Source organism: Lissotriton helveticus, chromosome 6 (genome assembly GCF_964261635.1).
Source record: "Lissotriton helveticus chromosome 6, aLisHel1.1, whole genome shotgun sequence".
Lineage (NCBI taxonomy): Eukaryota > Metazoa > Chordata > Amphibia > Caudata > Salamandridae > Lissotriton > Lissotriton helveticus.
Window position 1 is genome coordinate 684,969,843 of NC_136067.1, and position 16,951 is coordinate 684,986,793.

At 43.9% G+C, this 16,951-nt stretch overlaps 1 protein-coding gene across 1 annotated transcript; it reads right to left on the reverse strand.

The window, feature by feature from the left end:
* Window positions 1-11,412: 11,412 nt before the first annotated feature.
* On the reverse strand, window positions 11,413-16,669 carry RIPPLY2 (ripply transcriptional repressor 2). The gene is made up of 4 exons (XM_078647645.1): window positions 16,575-16,669; window positions 15,076-15,151; window positions 13,042-13,091; window positions 11,413-11,581 (listed from the first exon to the last, which is right to left on the reverse strand). Exons 1-4 carry the CDS (start codon window positions 16,667-16,669, stop codon window positions 11,413-11,415), a joined length of 390 nt encoding a protein of 129 aa, XP_078503771.1.
* Window positions 16,670-16,951: the final 282 nt, after the last annotated feature.

A 16,951-nucleotide genomic window follows, 5' to 3' on the forward strand; every position in this document is an offset into this window, starting at 1 on the left:
CATTAATCCATTACAGTAGTCAAGTCGGGAGAGTATTAAAGCTACCGCGACTGATTTTCGAGCTGCGATGGGGAGGAGATCAAAGAATTTTTTTAAAGATTTAATAAGTCCAAAACAACGTCCAGCGGTGATCCTGACGTGGTCATCGAAAGAGAGGAATGAATCGAATTGCACGCCCAGGTTCCGCGCTGAAGGTACAGCGCTGGGTGGGGCCTCAGATCCTGTGGGCCACCAGTCCTTCGGGCAGAAGGATAGATCTTTGCTCAGCGGTATGATTTCAGTCTTGGCACTATTGCATCTTAAATGGTTGCTGTTAAGCCACTGGAAAACATCGGAGAGACAATTTTGGAAACGCAATTCTGCACTCATACACTTTTTGTCAATCGTGACGACAAGTTGTGTGTCGTCAGCGTACGACGCGACGAGGATCCCATGGGATTCTATCACATCGAGAAGGGGGGCCATATAGATGTTAAAAAAGACAGGACTTAATATGGACCCCTGAGGGACTCCTGATGTTATAGGTTTCTCGCTGGATAGATAGGGACCCAAGGACACAGTTTGGGACCTATTAGATAGGAAGGATTTAACCCATGCCAGGACTGTGTCTGTCACGCCGATCTCTCGCAGTCTATTGATCAGGATGACATGCGAGATAGTGTCGAACGCTGCTGTTAGGTCAAGCAGGATGAGGACGGCCTGCTTACCCTCATCCTGCAAGAACTTGATGGAATCAGCTAGTTCGATCAAAGCTGTTTCGGTGGAATGACCGGAACGAAATCCCGACTGCTGCGGATGCAGGATGTTACGAGTCTCTACAAAAGTTTTTAGCTCTTCATGTACTAACTGTTCCGTGATCTTACCAAGGACAGGTAGTAGTGAAATAGGGCGCATGTTGGTAAAATCAGTAGGGGATTTGTTCTGCTTCTTCATCAGAGGCTTCACAATAGCCTTCTTCCAGTCATTGGGCACTATCCCAGACTCAAGAGATTCATTAATGATGGTGTTAATATAAGGATTGACTGTATCGATCAAATGGTGCAGGATGCTGGGAGGGCAGGAGTCGGTGGGGGCTCCTGATTTGCATGCCAAAATTGCCTTACGTGTTTGATAAGTGGAGACAGGTTTGAAACTAGAAAGCGGCAGATTGTTATCTGCTGCCTCATAAGCGGTGGTCAAAGGAGAAGGGAAGTCTTTCTGAATATTAACAATTTTATCTACGAAAAAGTCTGCGATTTGATTGCACAGGCTTACAGATGGTGGGATTTCGGGCACGAGAGTTTTGGGATGGGTAAAGGACTTAACTATAGTAAAGATAGTTTTTTGTTTTTGGTGGGCATCATTTATGGCTTTAATAAAATATTCCTTTTTTGTCACTTTTATATTGGAGAGATATAATTTCCTTTGTTGGACATAAAGTGCCCTTGCAGCCTCATCATACGTTTTTCTCCATTTTCTTTCTAATCTTCGACAGAGAAGATGGCTATCGGATAGGGCCTGGGTGAACCAGGGTGCGTTAGGTTTTCTTTTATGCTGTTTCGCATGCTGGTTTTTAGGTATGGAGTTCTCCGAAACAATTTGATCCATCCAAGAATGGAAATTATGGGAGTCAACTGTAACGTCTCCAGTTGGTTTTGGGGATTTGGGTAAGGGTTGAGAATGTAGCTTAATGTGCTCCGTCACTTTCCTCCAATTGACTGTAAAGGAGGGGTGGGAGCATTTCTTGCTGGATAGGGTAGGCGCTTGTATCTCAATGTCAAAAGGAATAAAGGAATGATCAGTCCAAATTTGAGGTATCGGGAGGGACGTGGTCAGAGTTGTGAGATTAGAACAAATACCGTCGAGGGTATGTCCCGCGAGATGGGTGGCCGCAGTGACAAGTTGGGATAGTCCAAAAATATTTAACGAATGTTTGAAAGAAATAGCGTGGGGGTCAACACAAGACTCCAAATGCAGATTCATGTCTCCTAATAAGGTAAAGTTGGGATAGTGCAGTGTAAGTGCTCCCAAGACCTCATCTAGAGAATCAAGAAAGGGGGTGGCATTACCAGGAGGACGGTATATAAGTCCCCCCGAAAAGGAGGTAGAGGCATTAATTTTGATTGAAAAGCCTATGCCCTCACTATCTTTAAGGTGACCTAAATCAAATATATGGCAGGGGAGTTTTTTTTTAATGGCAAGTGCTACCCCACCACCGCGCCCAAAAGGTCTGTAGTAAAATCAGAAGGTAGGGCAGTAGCCAGATCAGGATTGGACGAGTCGTTGAGCCAGGTTTCGGTAATAAAAAGAGCATCTAAGTCGTGGCCTGATATTAAATCAAGTATGTCTTGGCTGTGGCAGGCTAGGGATCTAGCGTTGATAAGACCTCCCTTAAAGTAAGTGGGATCAGCGTTAAGAGGGGAAGGCGAGTCGAGTACATCAGTAGTTAAAATAGGGGGTGCCCATTTACAGTGTAAACATGAGAAGGGGCTGGATAAGGGGTCAATGGGGGGACAATCATCGTAGTGGTTGACTGTTTTAGAACGTAAGGCGAATACGTTTTTACTATCATACCTGATTATAGGGGGTAATTGGGCAGCATGCCCCACGCCCGGCGCGAATCGGTCGCGGACGGGCGCAGACGGGCTTGGCTTAGGCGCGGCTTCGGCGCGCGTCCGGCGCGCCCGCTGCTTCAGCCCGCTGCGCCGTCTGGCCGGTTTGCACATATTATAGAGAGAGAAGAGGGCGGGAGGACGGCGCGACTAGAGCGCTGTCCCCGCCTGACTCAAGATGGCGCCCACCGCCGCCGAGTGTCGGCAAAAGCGGTTGTGCCGAATGAGGGCGGTCAAAGGCTGATAGGAGTGTTAAAGTGTCAGAGTGCCTCAATAAAACATTCCCCTTAACTTTTTCAAAGCCCCCCAGACAAAAGCGGATCAATGTGGTGAAAGGTGAATAATTTTAAAAAGCGCTCCTAGTGCTGAAGAAATAAAACACAGTAACCAATTAAAACACCGCGTTATGAGGTGCACGCAGCTCGCAGCCCCAGTTCCCCTCACCGGGGAGAGCTTCTGTAAGGCACCGAGCGCGAGGGAAAGATCACTTAAGTAGTCAAATCAAATGGGCGGGAGGACGGCGCGACTAGAGCGCTGTCCCCGCCTGACTCAAGATGGCGCCCACCGCCGCCGAGTGTCGGCAAAAGCGGTTGTGCCGAATGAGGGCGGTCAAAGGCTGATAGGAGTGTTGAAGTGTCAGAGTGCCTCAATAAAACATTCCCCTTAACTTTTTCAAAGCCCCCCAGACAAAAGCGGATCAATGTGGTGAAAGGTGAATAATTTTAAAAAGCGCTCCTAGTGCTGAAGAAATAAAACACAGTAACCAATTAAAACACCACGTTATGAGGTGCACGCAGCTCGCAGCCCCAGTTCCCCTTCCCTTACCTTATCGCTGCCATGAACTGAACCCTCTTCATTGTAACACCCATCATCCCTGAACGTATCTGTGAAGATATTATCTTCAACCATTACAAAGAAAGAAATCACAGCCCATATCTTTTTAAAAAATGCAAGCAAGAAAGACCAGCACAAAAGGTACTGGGTACTGGTAATGAAACACCTGCAGCACATCTAATAGCATACCCAGGGGGCATATTTAATAGGATATGTAGGAGCTGGGAGCTGCGCCAAATCTGCCAGCATCGCGCTCTGACATTTTCAAAATGCAATGATGTGCCATATTTACTACGATACTGCGTCCCCTGTGTTTTCCCTAGCGCTGGCGCTAAAATTTGCTGCCTAGAGCCAATGCAGGAATGCTTAACCCTTGGTGCAAGGGTACCTGAGTTACAGAGAATGGTTGTTTATGTGCAAGAAGATGTCCCTTCCTGCACATAAACAATCCATAATGGATATGTGTTACTTCTATGTGTGCCGCATTCTGCAGCAAACATAGAAGTAGCAAATCCTCATTATTCAATGATTGTTTATGTGCAGGAAGGGACACCTTCCTACACATAAATAATAATTAATTACATTTTGCCCTTTCAGAATGCTTACAGCTTACAGTGGGCACGGAGCCCACCCATTGCTTACCATTGGTTTGCTTTATCATAACTCTTATTTCCATGATTAAGTTTTGTTAATGTGTGGGTGCTTCAAGTCCTCTTATTCTGACCGTCACCTGGAGCTATGCAAAATTAGCATATCTGTGTTGTTGCTTGCCACCTACCGCTCTCTGTGTTGTTGCTTGTCCCCTCCTTCCCCCTCCCACAATCTGAGTTGTAGTTTGTGCCCTCCTGCTCCCTTCCACCCTCTCGTGCCATTAGTGTTGTTACTTGCCCCTCCCGCCCTGTCTTGCCCTCTTCCACCATCTGCGTTGTTGCTTGTCCCTTCCAGATAATGCAGGCACTGCCCGTGCCAATAAAAGTGGGGGGCGGCGATTCGGAGAATGCAAGGTAAGTGATTTTATTTTTATTTTAATTTAAGTTTCCCTTGTCGTCCTCTGTCAACTTGCCCCCACCTCCACCCCTAACCCACCGCCTTAACCTGCAAGGGCCATGCCTGAGCTAGTGTTGCCCCCTACCCAACCACTACAACTTGTTGATGTACAAAAAATGATTTATTGATGTACAAAAAGGGAATATATTGTGGTATTACTAGTGGTATAGTGTGGGTAAGATGTAGCAGAATTTTGAAAAATTAAATGAAAGAGGGAAATAATAGAATAAAAATGTTTTAATAACAAAATGATGTGTTTAGAGGAGTTCTGACAACTTTTTGGCTCAGTGCCACTGCACCTGCTGCACTATTCAAACCATGCCCCTAGTGCCTGCAAGATAGCTGCAGATGTGACTGCCTGTTTAGTAGTAAAATATAGCAATAGTTGGTCTTTAGAGGAGTTATGACAACTTTTGACCCCGGTGCCAATGCACCTGCGGCACCGTTCAAATCATGACCCTATTGCCTGTAAGGTAACTGCATTTGTGACTTCCTGTTTAGTAGTAAAATATAACAATAATTGGAGTTTAGTGGGGTGCCTGGAGCTTTTGGTCCCGATGCTGCTGCACTAATGAAATCCTGACACTAGCGCTTGCTAGATAACTGCACTTGTGACTGCCTGATTAGTTGTAAAATCTTGCAGTATTCAGTGTTTAGACGAGTTCTAATAACTTTTGGGCCAGGTGCCACCACACCTGCTGCTCCATTCAAATAATTGCCCTGTTGCCTGCAAGATAACTGCACAACTGCCTTTTTAGTAGTAAAAGGTAGCAATATTTGGTGTTTAGTGGAGTTATGACAACTTTTGGTTCCGGTGACACTGCACCTGCAGTACAATTTAAATCAAGCCCCTTTTAACTGCAAGGTAACTGCAATTGTGACTGCCTGTATAGTAGTAAAGTATAGCAATATTTGGTGTTTAGAAGGGTTCTGACAACTTTTAGGTCCGGTGCCTCTGCACCTGCTGCACCATTCAAATCATGATCCTGTTGTCTGCAAGGTAACTGCACTTGTGACTGCCTGTTTAGTAGTAACTATAACATGTTTAGGTGTTTAGCTGAGCACCTAGTGGTTTTGGTCCTGGTGTCACTGCGCCTGCTGCACCATTAAAATCATGGCCTTGTTGTCTGCAAGGTAACTGCACTTGTGCCTGCCTGTTTAGTTTTAAATGTGAGCAATAATTTGGGTAAAGTGGGGTCCCTAGAGCTTTTGGCCCTGGTGCCCCTGCACCTGCTGCACCATTCAAACGATGCCCATAGTGCCTACAAGATAGCTGCATTTGTGACTGCCTGCTTAGTAGTAAAATATAGCAATATTTGGTGTTTAGAGGCGTTATGACAACTTTTGACCCAGGATCCATTGCACATGCTGCACAGTTCAAATCATGACCCACTTTTCTGCAAGACAACTGCACTTGCAGCTGCTTGTGTAGTAGTAAAATATAGCATAGCTCTTGTATATTAACTTTACTATTAACTTGTAATGTTTATCACAACATTTAGAATTTGATTAGACTTCAACCTGGCTGCCCAAGTCCAAACATAGCAGCTCTTGCAGTTAGGCCACAACTCCTACTTGCCAGAATTTACCATTAGGTCAACAAATGAGCAACAGATCAGCTTAAATACTAATACCTTCATCCATGTGTACAGAATGCACTTTTGTTTTTAGGTCGAACCTTTCAGACAACACAGCTCTCTGGTTTAAAAAGACATGCTGTGGGTTTACCAAGAACATAGACGGACTTGCAGCGCTCCTACTGCTCATCACTAGTAGGCGTGACTGTCACTTCTATTTCTACTTCTTATACAAGGGTTTTCCTTATCCATCTTCTGTCTGTCCGTCCACTGGGGCTTTTCCAATTTACTTGTGTCCTCTCATTGGTCAGTTTTAGGGAACTACTTTTTGTCTTGTTGTAATCACTCCACAAGAGTGTGTTTTCCAGCTGTCTCCCTAGAGTGCTTCTCTCCCCCTCTCGCTCTGTGTTACTCTTGTCACTGTGAGTCTTTCCGCACCCCCCATGATGTGCTCGCCTTCGGGTGTGTTTTCCCCCACATTGCTTTCTAACTCAATGTGCTTCTTGCGATGCGCTCCACGATGCTCTTCCTCTCACCCATTTGCTTTTCTCTGCTCCCCTACGACCTCTGTCACTTCCCCCACTCATGCCCATGTTGCTTTCCCCACCCATGCCCCTGTGTTGTTTACCCCACCCACTTTTAAAAGAACATTATTTTGTGCATTTATCTCTTTTTATTTAATGATTCAACTTAGATTGGTAATCAAAAAGAAAAAAGGTGCCCACATCTTTTGGTAGGCACATGCCTACAAAACAACATGGGAATCCACGTCATAGACTTTTTTTTATCCTTCTTTAGCTATGCTGCACAGCATCAAGGACACTGTACAGCATCATTAAGAACCACTGGTAAATCCAATAGGTCTGAAATGTGAGACTTATTGACTTTGCCAACGCTTGCTGTGTTGTGCTAGCAATCATTTTCAAATTGAAACCCATAAACAAACTACATTTGCCTCCACAACAAAAATAACAGCAAGAAAACAGACCTCCCCTATCAGCATCCACCATTCTTCAGAATTATTTCCCTGCTTCTCAGAAGAAGGAAATGCAGTAGGTCTCAACATTGAAACCTCTTGGCTACGCTCATACTTTTTTGTGTAATAGAGCTGTGGTATAAAAGCGAGCAGCCATGCTGGTGATCTTTAAAAGAGTTTGTAAAAACATTCAAAATGGCCACCATGGATAATTGTGCATCCAATTCAGCCATCTTTGGATGTATTTGTAATGTTTTTTCAAACCCATTCAAGATGTCCACAGTCTATGCACCTGCATCCATGGTAGCAGTCGCAAAATGGGGTTTGTCTAATTAACACAAACCCATTTCTTTGCGCTGTGCATGAGTGCACATGTGAAATCGTGGGCGCCCACAAGGAGGGCACAAAATAATTTACAAAAATAGAAAACAAGTGGGAGAGAGGATGAGTGGGTGTAGCAAGACGGATGGTGGGGTAGTATCTGGGAAATATATTTTTTAATCCAGTAGGAAGAAATAGGGAAGCAATGGACGAGCTGGGAGGAGGGGGATAGGGAGAGGAAGCAACACAGATAATGTGTGAGGGCCAAGTTTGGGGAAGCAGCATATAGGGAGAAATCAAAAAACAGATGCAGCAAATGGGAAATAAAGCAAGAAAACACATGCACTTCCATGAGTTCTTAGAGGGAAAGAAAAAAACAGTCCCTGCATGAAAGAAACATCAGCAGTGGATGGAAACAAGTCAACTAATCAGAACACTGTGAGAATGACATGCTCCTGGGGAGGACAAAAGCACAGGTATGGAGTAAAGCCATCACAGCAAGAGGAAACGGAGCTAAGACATCTCCTAAATGAATGGGTATCACATGATGCAGTTCTTATTTGGCAGTACCAGGTTTCATTTCGGCCAGAACTAGTGATCTAACCAATTCTGCTTCTACTAGTGGCATTCTTCCTTTATCCATTTAGTTGTAATCATGCCCTTCTTAGAAGTATTCTCTATGACATTCAAGATATTATCCCATTATTGATTGTTGTAATGTATGTTACAGGAAAGCACTCTTATTTACACTGAACATACGTTGCCGGGGAGGTACTGCCCATTAGTAAGGTATATAATTTCTCAGTTATTCTTGATCTTCGTGATTTAGCGAGATTGCTGTGTTTAACATTGTTCTGTTTGTTTTATAGGACCAAAATAGCCAACTTCATTGTCTGGCCTGCTTGTGCAAATAATGTTTAAATCCACTTTCGAAAAGCAAGAAATATGTCACGGAAATAAACCGGGATCCATTAATTACCTGAACATCTGGGAATGATCAGATGGTGCATTCAGGGTTATAAAAAGTCCCCAAGTATCCTTAATCCATTAGTCTTTTGAGAGTTTTGGGTGAAACTGGGTATTTGGTGGAACTTTCTGAACTCCATTCTTCTAAGATAGCTATCTGCCAAGCCCTTCTGGAATTCTTCTAGGATCTGAATTTAAGCATATCATCGGAGCTGTAGGAGAAGAAAGACTCATGCACGATTTCAGCTCATCAATATTTTCTAGGCACCAGCTAGGTGCTTATTAAAAACTATGTAAGGATTAGGCAAGAAACCCAACCATGATATACATCTTAATCTAATATGAAACGATGCATAATTAATTTTGACACCTGTTTATATGCATTTTGCAATCAATGAGAAACGAAAGACACCCATATTAACCATGTTTTGACAACTCACACTTTCATGTCTTCTTTATTTTATAGGAAACCTTCCTCGGGAGAATGGATTTAACTTATATTCTGAGCACTAGCTCTGTAATTCGCTCAGTATTAATCCTCTTATAAGAACATATTGTAGATTTTCATTTTTCATGTCATATGATTAGATTTCTTCACATAGATAAAGCTCATTAAACGATTTGTGTAGGGATGTTTTCCCTATAGAGGATGTGAATACTTCAAGGACCGTATGCTACGATGGTCTGTTTAGTCACCTTCTTCATTGCCTGAAGAAAGGGCGACTTCTCCCAGCAGCCCCAGTGCTATACTGTACAGAATAGAATACAGGAAGGTGTTGAAGGCTATATTTATGTAGCGGTTGCATCGCTTTTGCAACATGCAACATTGTGCATTCGCAACGCAACCCCAAAACGTGATTAATCAAGACACGCAAGGCCACTTTGCCTTTGGCTTGAGTGGCTTGATAAATTCAGAGAAATGCAACGTAGCTCAAATCGTTGCATTGCGTTACACACCGCCAGGAGGCGTTTCATTGACGTTGCAAGAGTGTTCCATGCAACACCCATGGATTTTGACACATTCACAGATTCATCATTAGTGGTAGACCTGGGAATGCGCCAAAATGATACGCCTTCTGAGGAGAGTCGTACTGAGGAGAAATATATTTTTCCTCATTACTTCCTCTATCCATGAAATGACTCAGGGCATTGTTGTTGTGCAGGAAGGAGTTAATTCCTGCCCAAAAGCAATCCTGCAAGCAATGCAGGCACCCTTGCACCATGGTGCAAGGGTGCCTGCGTTGGCGCTAGGCAGCCCATTGTGAACCAGCGCTTTGGAAAAAGGCTGGAATGTGCCTTATTGTGATAAATACAATGCATTCCTGCGCTTTCCCTGTAACGCAGAGCAGCAATGTGACTTGCTGCGCAACGTTACTTTTTGATTAATATGCCCCGGAGCTTTTCCAGAAGAGGGTCAATGTTAAGTGGAAAACCCCACAGAGAAAAATAACCTCCTTGGCTACCTGGTAGCTCTTGATTGAAGATTAAGATGTAATTAAGAATTACTGCAAGGCATCAAACTCCTCCTGGCATGAGGAAGGAGAAAAGAGCAGAGCAAACTCCAGAGGTAAATAAGAGACAGAGGGGTGTAGACAAGGTTCCGAGGAAAGAGTACGTGATTGAGCAAGACATTGGAGGGAGGGGAGAATGTGGAGTTTGGGCAGTGCTTAATTTGAGTCGGCAGTTGCCGATGTGTGCCATCGGCACAGATTTTTGGGGACCAGCACTTATTTTTCCTCATCACACATTTCCAGAGAGCAAGAGTGGGGAAATACACAAATGGGAAAGGAGGAGGAAGAGAAAGGCGGAAAAACTTTACCAAGGGAGAACACGGAAACCCACAGAGAGAGATAAAAGGTCAGGGAATGCCTGGCATTGAAGTAAAGAGGCCCAAGGTGGATTCAGAACTACGCAGCCTTGGTATTTGTACCCTAATATGCAATAGTGCCGCCATGGGCTTTTGAGTAGTGATTAGGGCACTGGCACTCATTATTTTTCAAATTAAGCACTGATTGGGAGACACAGGCCAAGAGATTCAGAGAGATGAGGGTAAGCTCGTTTTAACCAGGCCTTCTAGTAACTTGGCTAGGCATCAAATCTCAAAATAAGCTCACGCTCTGAGGCAGGAAACTAAAATGACTTGAGTCTTGAGATCACACCATGTGCAATCACTTTGAAAACCATATGAACATTAATTGTTTGCAGTGTTCATTCCACCAACCTGCCAGCGCATGCGAGGTACTCTCCGTCCAACGTGCAATTTGAAAGTCCATTGCTTATTAACAAACAACCATGTTTAACCATAAATACAAGAGACACTCAATAATCAGTTCACTGAGATTAATTTATTTAGAAAAAATATTGGTATTTACAAAGCTATAATATAAGAAAGATAAGGGCTGCAAATAAAATATCATTTATGCATATTAAAATAATACATGTATTGATCTCTGAAATAATTTAAAATAAACTCTTATTATACAATATGATACATTTGAACATTAGGAGAGTCATATTACAGGAAGATGATACATTTGTGCACGAACTTACATATAAAATGATGAAGGTGAATAAAAATCCTCACAGGAGCCTGAGCTTCCACAACAACCTTATAAATTATGATCATTTAGTGTGATTTATTGTTTCCTAGTACTTCCAAAGTTGGAAATGAGTGCAAGGAAGGGGGCTCCATTTTCATTTTTCTTCAATAACATATTTCAATGATTCAGAAGTTGTGAAGAAGACCGTGGCAGCTCTGAAGCACGCCTTACCAATAACATGCAGGGGTCCAAATGTGGATAAGATCATTTGTGATCAGATTTGGAGACCATGGAGCATTCAGATTTATCTATTAAATCTGCAGAGAGTTCACATTTCATATCCAGGCGCATCCGTTCGACAGTAGAGTAAGGAGTCCACGCTCCGCGAGGATAACTAGATCCCACACACACTGCATAGGCCACAAAGTAGCATTGATCACAAGAATAGTCACTTTTTGAGACTATGAATCCCCTGATTGCTTTGCCCCAATCAGTAAGTAGAGTCCTTCTATACTTTCTACACAATGTAAAGCACTAAACAAACTCATTGTTCAATGTGTTCATTCAGAGTCAATGCCAGAATCGTGGCTCTCGTCATCCCTGTCATCTTCACTCTCGGAATCAGACTCTTCATAGAAGGAGATGGTGGCCTGAACGGGGAAGCTTGTCAAAAGGGCTTCTCCTGCTTCATTCAAGTGGTCATAGCACTTAGATTTAGGCCAAAATAATCTGAAATAAAAGAGAAGTATAACTTTGTTTAGTTTCTTGTTTCGAGTAATTCAGAAAGATTGATTTTAAAATAATATTAAAAAACACATGTTCTCCGCTTGGCACCTGTCAGCAAAGGTACGTCCAAAATCATGCGAACAAAATGTAGACCAATTGTAAGTGGACAAATATCCTTGTTTCCACATAACAAGAAAATATATTTTTCAATCGTAGATTATGAGTAATATATTCCTGCGTGGCACCAAAAGCATATCGTAGCACCAACTAATTACTTATTTACTTTCTTTTTAGACACCATTCTGATATTTTAACCAATTTTTTAATAATAATGGCCCACAGAAGCAGTGTTCCTTTACCATGACAGCTATGATAGCTATACCTATAATTCTTACAATAGACAAAACTTCCCAGTAGTACCTCTGGACACAACACTAGTCACAGTTGATAGTTTGTTGATGTGGAATTATTTGCAAAACACAATTCCACAATGGGGAAGAGTAGCACCACAATGCAATAGCACGTTTTGTCTCCTCCCCCCCCCCCCTACTCCCCTTCCTTAGCCCCCGTCACGTCAGGAGATTTTCTATTCTACTTTCCAGCTCTTTCCTGGTATAAATGTTCAACCATTCACAGGGTGCAAAGAATCAGATGCAAGTTTGTGAATGCTCACTAACTGACATGCCTGTGGTGATGACAACTTACCAAACAAACCAGGCCCCTATCCTCCCACTCCCCACCCCTTGTATGGGATTAACTCTCCAATAATGTTACAGGAACATAGGGTAATCATACTGGGCAAACAGCTCTATGCCTGCAAGGTCACCTCTTCTGAATGTCCTGCTGGCATAAATCCTGCTATCGCTAATAATTAAAGTACTTTTTTTACCGAAATTGTAAATCGTTACCAGAAAAGTCTAAAGTTAATGGTTGTAGATTATCAGGTATTTCGAATTGCTATTTAATCAGCAAAGGTCCCAGTACATGTATTGCATCAAAGGCCTAGCAATAATGTCATGTTGTTTATTTAATTTTGCAACAGCATTTTCACTAACCAACTAGCGAAAAATTGAATTTGCACTGACCGACAAGTGCAAGAGGGTTTTTGCACCAATTGACAATAATATTTCACACTGTTTAATTGATGAAATTGCTGGTGAAAAATGTCTCAGTCCCTGATGCGAAGTTGCTCGGTCAAAGGTGTAGTATGTGTTATCCATCCCTAGTTTTAGAAACAGAGTGCAATGTCTGCTTGGTACTCATTTACCAGCTGCATATGTCTTCAAATTGGTGAAATGAATTGACAGTGCAGCCTGTTCAAGAAAACGTTACTGTTATTAAAGAGATTACTCTAGTCATATAAAATGGCCCAGAAAGTAATGCTGAACACTAAATATTCATGTGTGAGTTCAACCCACTAAATATTACAGTAGTATGCTATAACACATTGATCCACAACTTACTTGACTGGGTGAGTGTAGCGTCCATGTTTTCCGATGACTGTACTATCAATCTGCAGGACAAAGATAAAGCATAGGATAAACAGGTGGCAAAAATCAATCAACACAGATAGATCAGTGTGACTGGAGTTTGACTCACCATCCCACCCCTCACTTATACCCCCCCCCCCCATCTTTATGAAATAAATTCTGACTACAAGTGGGGTAATGGCCACATAAAACTAGAACGACGTCCACCCAATGTGTATTACACTATAGAAACTGCATGCCTTGGTTTTAAACCCCATAAGTATAGGACGATTTGAAGAAATTGTAGTTGCAGAAATAGTTTGATGCTCTGATTTCAAAGAAATTGGAGCATTCCGCTATAGGATGACTTTGGTTGGATCAGCAGAGGACGGACTATTTAATGGATTGACTATCGTTTTGATTGTTAAATTACACAAGTAAAGGAGTTGAGTCAATCACTAGGCAGTAATTTAAACATACAATATAGACGACTATGTGTTATTAAAAAAATATTTTCTAATTTTTATTATGTACTTTAGAAATGTATTATACGCTCAAAACCATTAATTAGTAACTTTAAGAATAACTGTTTTGCATTGTTAATGTTCGGAAACAGTATTGTAATATTCATTAAAACTAAATAAAAGCTTTTTTAGTATATGATATGATATATATATATATATATATATATATATATATATATATATATATATATATATATATATATATATATACTATCGTTGTAGTGTAATATCCCCTCACACATGCCAGGGTACACCTCCTTATAGCAAACATTACTTCCCCCTTTCTTCGGTGTGTTTAGTTACTGACGGTCTCATTCAGAGGTTGGGGATGGATGGCACCAGGACTGGCCTTGGGCATTGGCGGGCTGAGCCCTGGCCCAGGGCACCAATATTCCGAGGGGCTCTGCAGCAGGGAGCTGCCTGACTCAACGTCATGTAAACTGTAACTTGCCCATCCGACTTGGGCTCAATCGGGTCCCGGTTAAAGACTTTGTCATCGGCCCTTAATGTACATCAACTTACTTGTCAGCACCAGCCAACTTCCTCAGGCCGCCACACTCAACGACCCCGGCCCCACAACACGAAACAGCGCATTTTCTTTCCGGCCAGGGTGCTGACCCGGTCAATCCGATTTAGGGCCGACCCTGGATGGCTCGGGATTCCCTCTGAGCAAACGTCATGTGGTACTCACATCTCATTTAGAGGTGGGGGCGAGATTTCCACCCGCAAAGCCTGAGCTGGCTCTGCCCCTGAAAATCCCTGACATGGTGGCTCATCCACGAATGGCCTGCCAGGTCACCGCAAAAGTCTAGCGGGAAGGGGTGGAGGTGGGTGGGAGAGGTGAACGTCACTGGATTTCCTGTCTCTCCTACAAAGCATGGAGGTTCGGGGCAAGGAAAACAGGTGATTGCCATTTTGCTCAAGGACAATTGATTCCCCCACACTGAAACAAACCCCACAGAGGGGCCCCCTTGCCCGCTCACCCGCACCAAATTGATGTGTATGTATATGTATGTATAGGCGTTCTTATAAAGCGCTATCACTGTCACCCACCGGGCATCCTGGCGCTAGATTAACAAGAACCAAGGCTCAATGCAGGCGACGTGCCTAGTGCCTTTAGGGGCAGATTAACAAGCCCATTGCGCCACTTTTGCGTCACTTTCCCCATGTTAAAAGTGACGCAAAAGTGGCGCAAGGGCCTTGTAAATAAGCCCCCCAGTGTTTACTACACCGGTGGATGCTCTGAGGTATAGAGATACCCACCCGCCCGTTGGTTGGGGATCCCTTAGTTATGGCAGGTGCCTCTGCCGACCTGGTAGACTGGAGGCCGCCCTACAACTAATAATTGCCCTTCTGAATAATTTTATCGGACTGAGGCAATGGCATGTCCCTCTCGCTTGAAGACATTCATTGATGCCTTTACCTAAAATTAACATTATTGGGTTGAATTTATTTTTTCTGTTTTTTTTCGAAACAATATCCTCTGGTATTTTCGGTCACCTACCGGTTGTCTTTTTCCGGACTGTACTCGCTCGGAGTCCCTCCTGCTGGACAGCCACGGCCTCCAGAAGCCTTGAGATCTGAAACAACAGGAATAATTAATAGGAAGCCTATTCGGGTCTGTGGAAGAACCAAGGCTCAATGCAGGCGACGTGAATCAACTGGAGATGTAACAACCGGCCATTACCATAATGTCCCTGTGAAAATACCCCCCTCCCCTCCCCCCACACACAAGTGCAGGCTGCCTCCACTGGGTGCCATTAACGGAAGTCTCGAAGCCAGCAATGGCGCGTGCATCGCTTTGTTTAATTCAAACATTTCTGAATGACATTCATCCTTCCCAAGGTACAATTCAGACTAACTATTGGGGAGGGGGTGTGAGCATATATTGACACAATCCCCTCTCTGTTTTTCAGGCATAGTGTATTCACAGAACGTGTATTAAACCAGTCATTAAACCGCGTGAGGGTGGGGTGTAGTCACTTTATATCATTTTTCAAATACAACTATTTACCCAACAGAATTTGTATTCATTGTATACACCTAATACGGGTGATACACTCACTCCACTCTGTGCCGATTAGAAACGCGCAGCTCGGAGGGGATACATATTTTTGTATATTCCACAAGCGGTGCTAAATATATAAGGCTTCCTCCCTGCCCATGCCAGGGAGAAAGAGCCGAACAGCCTGCTTTCTATGCACAGCGTCAAACATGTATCAGACAGTCGAAGCACAACACAGACCACCTTACAAAAACAGAACTATTACGAGAATCCACCCATATTTCCCTACTTCACCTGGAGCAGCCCCAGGCAGAGCTCACAGATTGTACACCTAGCCCAGAGAGTGCACGTGTGCTGCAAATGCCACTAGGCACGTGCACAGTCACCTCCCACGGGCAGGCCTGGAAGCAACTTCATACTTTGCGCCCAATATGGCCGAGACTGTTTTAAACAGTCTCGGCCATATTGGGCGCAAAGTAAACAAGGGTTACTAGCTGGAAAGTGTTCAAACAAAACCTTGTCTGTTGGCGCTATGTCTCAGAGACTGAACAGTAAAGACACAGCGTTTCCTTTCCTTAACCGTTCCTTCTAATATTCACACTTCCCCCTCACAGCATCTCTGGGAACTAATATCCTAGCTTTGACACTGTCAGCATTCAAGGAGATAGTATTTGAAAACATTTAACAGTGAGAGCCTATCTACACGACTGGGGTCGGTTGGGGAAAGAGGTGACTCTGAGTCATTATTAACAGTGTGGTTGGGAACACATTAAAATAGAAGCGAACTCACTGAAATTAATGCAACCAGTGCCGGGAGTACCAGCAAACTCCTGCAAACCCCAAACTGGGTATGTCTGTGGATTGTGTGTGTGCGCCTGTCAGTGGGGGGTCTGTGCGCGGCACAAACAGCACAGCCCGTCTCACGGCTGTGTGCCACACACATTGTAGTCTGCTCTCTACCCCTGCGTCTCTGCTCCTCCTTTCACCCTTTGACTCACCGCGGCCTGTCGGCTGCTGGGGATCCCACGGGCTGCTGGCAGTAGAGGCCCCTCCGGGCCGGCACCGGGCGGGAGGCGAGCCTCGGCTTCTTCATGCTCCTGTCGTGGTTCGGGCTGCGGTCCTGGTGCTGTTGTCAATCCAGAGGCCGCGGTCCCTTGTCCCTTGTCCCTGGTATGTTTGTGGCTTCGCTTCAGGTCCTACGGTGGTTTCTTCTTTTGTATCTGTTTCTTCTTCTGCGGCTGTAGCTGCTGCTCTGAATGTGTCCACTTCGGAGATGCTCTGACCCTTCAGGCCTGCGCCGGCCTCTTTATATCCTTGCCTCTGACCCTGCTGCCCCCAGACACACACACATGCCCAGAGGCGTCAGTGTAAACAC